Here is a 7,279-nt window from a genome sequence, read left to right on the forward strand (position 1 = left end):
CCCCCCCCCCCCCCCCGTAAAAATACTGTTGGATGCTCTTCTGGGGCTTGGGAAAAGGGTTTGAACCATTTCCTTCAACTGAAATCTCTTGTGGCATCTGCCACTTCTTTTCTTGTATTAATGAGAAGGTCTGTTGCGGGGGGAGAGCTGCAACCCTAACAAAGACAAATGAAATGTTAATGGGCTTGGGAGTGAGTAGGGCCTGGTCTCTGCCAATATCCTTCTGCAGGGAGAACTCCATCAGGCTGCCGGACGCACGAACGATGCTGTTAAACATGTACATGCGTTTCCTCTCTCAGGAGGGGATGGATCTGGTCTGAGGCAACAGTAAGAAGAGCTATTTCTGTGAGGAAGGAAGCCTGAGCTGATCCCTGTTCTCTTTTTTTCCCCCTCTTTCACAGGTCCCAAACAAGTTTCGTTATCCCTTCTACTACGAGATGTGTTGGTACGTGCTGGAGCGCTACGTCTACTGCATCACCAGCCGCTCCCACCTGACCAAGGACTTCCAGAAGGAATCTCTCAGCATGGGTGAGCACTGGTTCTCCAGCCCTTTTTTCCCCTCCCTCACCTCTATCGGAGCCGTTTCTTCCACCCTCCTGCTGGGGAACTGTCTGCCTCAGTGGGAAGAATTTAGGACCGTGGCTTCCTCAATTTCACAAGGTGGTTTTTTTGGGGGGTATTTCTTCCCTTTTTTTGCTATACTGAGCACTCAGAGGGCACCGCAGACAGGCTGAAGGAGGTGCCATTTTATTTCTTTTCCTTTGAGCAAGTCGGCAAAACCAGCCAGACTTTTGCTTCCTCCTTTGCCCCCGCGACGGGCCGCACTTCCTCGCAGCTGTGAAACCAGCATGCAGAGTTGCAGGCCTTGCTGGTTCATGCAAAAAAAAAGCCTTTAAGAGAAGAGGTGGAGGGGAAGTTGCAGTAACCACTGGTGGGCTGTGGGTTGGGCGGCAGAAATGCTTTCTTGCTGATGGGGGGGCCCTTCCTGCACGCAGAAGTTAAAGCACTCTCAAGGTTCTGTGCACGGGAGGGCAGGGAGTCTCTCGCAGAAGGAGTGTTTGGCCTCCTCACAGCCAAGATATGTGGGGCCTGAGCAGAGGTTCAAGAGATGGTTCCTTAGAGACCCTTCTTCGGGGTGGGAGAGAGCTGGGTAGCTTCTACCCAAGGTCCTTGAAGCAAATCTGTCCTCACTCTCCTAAGAGGCTGTAAAACGCTGACTCCTGGGCACCTCTTCTCACAGCCACAGCCTCTTCTGGGCTTTATTTCTGCCCAAGGGGTCCTGGCAGAGGGACACAGCTCCCTGCTTTTCTCCTGTGTCCCTCTTGAGATCTCCATCAGCACTTTGGTTGGGAAAGGTTCTCTGTCCTCCTCCTGCTTGGAGGCCTCCAGTGCCTCCGTCGCCTTTTCTCCACCACTGAGCAGCAGGAAGTGGGAGCTGGGAGAGCTGAAAGGAAAGGAGAGGTGCTTTATTTGCATAATCAGGCTTGGAGACCTCCTGGTCATCTAATGAACCCGCATCCTCTTTCTGCCATAAGGAAGGCAGGATTGAGGTCCCAAGTCACTCGCAGGACCAAATGGCTGGAGGATCTCAAGTCCTCCAAAGCAAAATCAGGTTGGATGGGCCTTGAGCAACCTGGTCTAGTGAAAGATGTTCCTGCCCATGATCTTTAAAGGTCCCTTCTAACGTAAACCATTCCAGAATTCCATTAAATTCAGCCTAGAGTGTTGCTGTCATCTCCTCTGGGAGGTCATCCTGTGCCTCACCTTCCCACAAAACAAGCCAGGGATGGGGAAGGATTTTAGCTGTTTTTTTCTAGCCACTGTGTGCCCCGTTGTGTCCTCTCACCTTCTCCACTACGTATTGGTTGCTCCGGTCTCTCTGGTAACTGGTGGGGGGATTCCTCTAGAAACCAAACATCTCCTGTGTGTGAGTGATTTTGTGGCCACTGTGCTCTTCTCTCACTTCTCCTCCATCCTGGCAGATATGGAGCTGAGCTCCTCCGACTCGGTAAACATGGAAGAGGAGGAGGAGGAGGAAGAAGAGGAAGACGCAGCAGGGAAAGAAGCCAGGCGACCGGTCACAAGACGGTCCATTCTCACCAGCCCAATAGCCAACGGTGCCAATGTGGACTATGATGAACTGGGCAAGAGCTGCCAGAGCAGCCTGCCGGGTCTGAAGAAGACCACATCTATAGACTCTTCTGACTCCAGCCGGGGCTCCCAAAACGGCCAGGCCTGGGACCCCAATGGTGGCAGCCCACGCAAGAGCAGGAAGGTCCACCTGACGCAGTTTGAGCTGGAGGGGCTGCGCTGCCTCGTGGACAAACTGGAGTCCCTCCCTCTGCACAAGAAGTGTGTTCCCACCGGCATTGAGGACGAGGACGCCCTCATCGCTGACGTCAAGGTATGTAGGCCCCAGGGAGCTGTTCCTCGGGGTTCCTCGTTCGCTTTCTTGCGGCGTCGGAGGTGGAAAAGCATTTGTCCACGGGGAAGCTGTGCTTGACCCCCATCTTGGGGCCTAGGTGGTGATGTTTCTGCAGGCTTGGTGTCCTCTTCTTCCTCCACACGAGGCTGATGTTGTACCAGCTGATGCTGAGGGACGGCCCTGGCTTGGATTTTGGGTGAGGTGCTACCAGGAGCAGTAACTGCTCCCAGCCAGCGTGGCTGAACCTCCTCTGGGGACCCTCTGTCCAGGTCCCTTATGGGTGTCAGTGCAAGAGCAGTTGTGATGCAGTTTGTTTCCAGTTTCTGGCTGTAGACTCCTTGGGCTGTTGGACACTGTGATGGTCACAGCCCTTTCCTTGCCTCAGGTGGATTTGGTCTTGTTTCTTTGGGTGTGACTTTAGGTTATATGAATTTTGTGGGTTTTTTTCCTTCCCTGCTTTACACCCTGAGCTGTATCTGCCAAACCTGTTGTGCTGACTCCATGAGACCCTTTGGTGTTTTAGCCCTTTCAGCACTGAATTGAGAACATTGGCCTCCCTCTATTCCTCAAAAGTCCATTTTATTCCCCAAAACCACAGTTACCTTCTGCTCCCATCCTTGTTGATGGTGATCTGTTGAGCTGCTCGCCTGAACCAACGCTGACATACAGATACAGCCATGGGTATATCTCGACCTTCACTGTTGTGTTTCTTTTTCTGTCTCCTGATCTTTTTTTTGGTATTTTTTTTTGGGGGGGGGGGGGAGCATTTGGTAAATCCACCTCCCTGCTGCCTTTGGAGCAGAGGATGCTGCTCTGGGGTCCCAGGATGGGCTGTGGTTTGCTCTGGTGGAGCTTGGCTGAAGGAATGGGAGTAGGTGCTGGTGATGGGCTGCAGTTCTGGTTTCCTGTGGCTTTTTCGTGTGCGCTGTGGCCTTTGTGTACTCAGCATGTTTCTGAGCCACCGTGGTGGGGTGGCCTTGGCCCTACCACACAGTGATGCTCTGGAGAAGCTCAGATTGAGCTGTGAGCACAGCATTTCACCCTTGGACTGAGAAAGGGAGTCTGGTGATGTGTGTTGGGTGTTTTGAAGGCAAAACTTTCAAGGTTGTTGTTGTTCAACTGGGTTTTGAGATGTTCAAATGACTTGTGATGTTGTGGAGCTAATGGATGTGTGGTTTTGATGGAACCCACCAGCCTCCGTGTCCAGTTACACCTCACAGATGAGCTGCAGGTGAAAGTCCCTGCAGTTTGGTCAGAGCAAACAGCTTCCCTGAAGGACTTGTTCCTTAAATCTGGCCATTCTCCAAGGTTCAAAAGTATCCTGAGCTGTAGGACTCTGTCCCTCAGGATCATTAGCAGCCTCCCAGGTAAAACTGGTACTACAGGGTGTCCTCAAGGCATGGAGTTCCTTAGGCATCAGACTGCAGTGGCTGGAGAAAACAGGACAAATTTGTCAAGCTACAACAAAGCTCTACTTTCAGAGCTCTACTTACATTTTCCTTAGAGGTGGTGGAACTGGCAAATGTTGGTTGGTTCATAAAACCTGATAAAAGGGTAAGACATTTCTGGCTGAGCCTTTTAACTGGTCTGGTCACTGAAAAATCCGATGAGTGAAGGTCTAATATCCAATATCAACAGCTTGTATGGAGAATACCTTACTTATTAACTTTTTTTAAGGGAGTTGTTACCAAGCCAGAGGTGAGAAGTGGCCATCTGTGCGTCTGTAACTCATGATGAGGGGTACACATCCCATTCCAGTCGTGTTTCCCATGTAAGCTTTGGTATAAATCCCTCCTCTTATACCTTTTGTGTTGTGGTGTGACTGTAGCTGACTGTCCCAGACCACTGTGTAAGTGCAGCCCTTCCCTTCTCCGGTCTTGGTTTGATGCTCCTGCCTTCCCTCCCAACTCTTGGAGGTGGGATCCATCATACTGTCCCCCAGACCTGCTATTTCTCTTTATGCACTAGTGGAGAACTACAGCCTAAGCCATTTTCAGTTATTTAAGCTAAATGGAAAGCAGATGTCCTCCACAGCATCGTATCCTGACTCTGGGACCATCAGTAGGAACTTGGTGCCCTTACGTCATCAAGTGAGGTCATTAATGGACCATGGGAGCAGGCACAGGGCAGGAAAACACTGCCTTTTTCCAGCCTCTTGTGTGGCAATTGTGTCTTTGGGATGTCCATGTGTTGGGTCACATGGAAAAGAAGCTTCTGTATCTTGTTATGGGTTGAGCCTGGAGCCGTCACATGGTGGGACGTGACACTTTGGACATGATGTGACAAAGATGTGCTTCCAGCTCCATGGCAGGTGGGACTGTCCATCTGCTGAGACTCTGAACTAAAGCTGCATCAGGCACCTTAAATAGGAAGAGCAAGTGGCCACCTCTGCCTCTCCTTAACCTTTCCAGCTTTGCCCTTCTCCCTTGGAAAGCTCCTGGTGTCACCACCTTGCTGCCTTCTGAACTGGTGGCTTGAGAGCTGCTCTCCAGTAGCTTAAACAGGAGGGTCTGGAGAAACCAAAAAGGCTTCTAGCACTGCCTTGAGAAAAGATCTGCCTTTGCAAAATGAGGTTGTGACATGTCACCTTGTAGCAGTGATGTCTTGCTGAAAAATCTCCGTGTGTTTGGTGATGGTCTGGACTGGAGTCATTGGGAAGATCGTTGGCAAAGAGGGAACTTCTCAGAGGTCCCACTGTCTTTTGAGTCCTTCTGTCCGTCACTGCTGACCCATCTTGGGATGGTTCCCCTCGTTTAGGCTTCAGAGGAGCAGGAGACTCTGGCTTTGGAGCTCTCAGACTTGCTGTTGGCTGACTTGTGGGACCTGGACCCACCTTTGAGTCATTCACTTGCCTCAGTGCCACCAAGCCCTGAGGCCTCAGTAACTGGCCCAAACGGGTTATCTTTGGAGGTGTTGGAGCTCCAACCATTGTAGAAGCAAAAAGTGTCTCCTAAAAGTGCGGATCCTGTCTCCAGAACCTCATCTCAAAGCCTCTGGTCTGGCATTGCCCATGTACCTGGCTCCATGTTGTGCTGGGTCTTTCCGTGATCAGAGACATCTCTTTTCTCCCTCTTTAAATGTGTTTTTTCTCTCCTGGTCAGCCTGGTCTTCTCCTCCTGTGGGTCATATCTGCCTGAAACGTCCCCTGTGGCTCCTGCTCTCCTTTCCCAGCCCCAGTAAATCTGCCAGCTGGAATCTGCTCTCCCAAGACAGTTTGTTTCTCCAGGTGTTCACATCTAGGAGAAGCAGCAAACACGGCAGCTCGCTGAAGCCCAGGGGATGTAAAAGCACTGGTGGGCGCCCTTGAGAGGAGAGAGTGATCTGAGGACACTCCACTCCCTCTCTGTGGCCATGGGGACAGTGCACAGTCCTCTATTTGATGCAGAGCAATGGGACATAGAGAGGAATTGGTGAGGAACGGGGCCACCTCCACCAGGGATGGATGGTGAAGGCCAGGGTGGCCTGTGAGCTGTGCTAAAAAGGTCCCCCCCATGGCAGGACAGTGATACTGGCCAGGTCAGATGATAAAAAACCACAGTATGATGTGCTGAGCTGTGTGTGGTGGTTCTCCCCATGGCAGTGGTGTGATGTTCATGAGATGCCTCCACCATGGCTGTCCAAATGGGAGCGCTTCAACCTGGAGCAGGTGGGGCCAAAGATCCCTCTGCTGTCCTGCTTGACCAGGTGTCACCTCCATGGGCCACCTGATGCGCTTGAGCTTGGTGATGTGACAGAGGAACTATCCTGCACATCTTCCACGCTGCAGGGCTGGATGTCCCCAGAGGGCAAGATCCATGGAGAGCCTGTTCCAGAGCCTGAGGGTGATGATGATGGTTCAGGTGGTGACAGTCTGGAGTCAGTGTGGCCCAGTGGCTTCCTGGGCTCTCCAGGGGCCACAGGAGAGAGAAGAACTGAGATTGCCCATCAGCGGGAGGGTTGCCTACTCCAGCATGGTTCCTTGAGGAACCTGCTTCATTTCAAGAGCTTCCTCCATTTTTAATTGCAGTGGTCTGGAGGTGGGAGGTGGGGGTCTGGGGGGAGACCTTGCTTCACCCGGACCGGGTTTATCCCCCTCTAGCTGTTAGGTCACCGGTGGCTTTGGGACTATGGCTGCTCCCAGACTTTAGGGATGCTTGTCAGGGAAGGGATTGTGCATCCAGGTCGGGAAGGTAAAGTCCCTGCAGCCCCCTGTGGTTTTGGGGTGGGGGGGTGGGGTGTCCCCCCTCTTTCCCTTTCTTTAAAAGCCCTTTCTCCCTGCTCCCACCACCACTGTCTCCTAGACCTATAGTGGGTTCCAGGAGGATGGACGGATGGACACACACCCCCCCCCACCCCAAAAAAAAGCCTCGCAGAAGACAAAAGAAAGCCATTGGGGAGGCATCCGTGCGGCACCAACCGCCCGGCCCGGCCCCTCCCGGGCTCTGCAGCAGAACGAAGGAGCAAGAGAGGGCAGAGCCGTTGCTTCGTTCGTTTCCCTGCCCCTTTTTTTTTTTTTTTTTTTTTTTTTCTCTCTCTCTCCTCTCCCTCTTCTGCCATCTTCCCGTTGCAAAGCATTGCTGGGAACCGCATGTGGGTGACGCAGCAGCATTGTTTCAGGCTCAGGAAGCTGCCGCTGCTGCTGCCCACAGGGCTCCTCGGGAGGAACACGAGGTTGCCAGGGCGGCTACCGGAGAGAGCCCGCCAGGAACCGGGGCTTCTCCGCTTTGGGGAGGGGTGTGGAGGGGGGAAAAAAACCCATTCCCCCAGCCATGTCCCCCAAGACCGGGGGTCGGGCTGGGGTCCGTTCGGACTGAGCCCACCCTCGGTGGTGTGTGGGGAAAGGTTGGTGGTGGTGGTGGTGGTGGAGGGGGGGGG

At 52.9% G+C, this 7,279-nt stretch overlaps 1 protein-coding gene across 1 annotated transcript in view; it reads left to right on the top strand.

Moving 5' to 3' along the window:
* Nucleotides 1-7,279, top strand: part of KDM2A (lysine (K)-specific demethylase 2A) — a 53,340-nt gene that overhangs the window by 29,850 nt on the left and 16,211 nt on the right. The window contains exons 11-12 of the mRNA XM_014948893.1: nt 402-528; nt 1,983-2,404. Of these exons, the coding sequence (XP_014804379.1) occupies nt 402-528; nt 1,983-2,404 (549 nt within the window). The remainder of the gene's footprint in view (nt 1-401; nt 529-1,982; nt 2,405-7,279) is intronic.

The sequence above is a fragment of the Calidris pugnax genome, unplaced genomic scaffold, assembly GCF_001431845.1.
Source record: "Calidris pugnax isolate Ruff unplaced genomic scaffold, ASM143184v1 scaffold107, whole genome shotgun sequence".
NCBI lineage: Eukaryota > Metazoa > Chordata > Aves > Charadriiformes > Scolopacidae > Calidris > Calidris pugnax.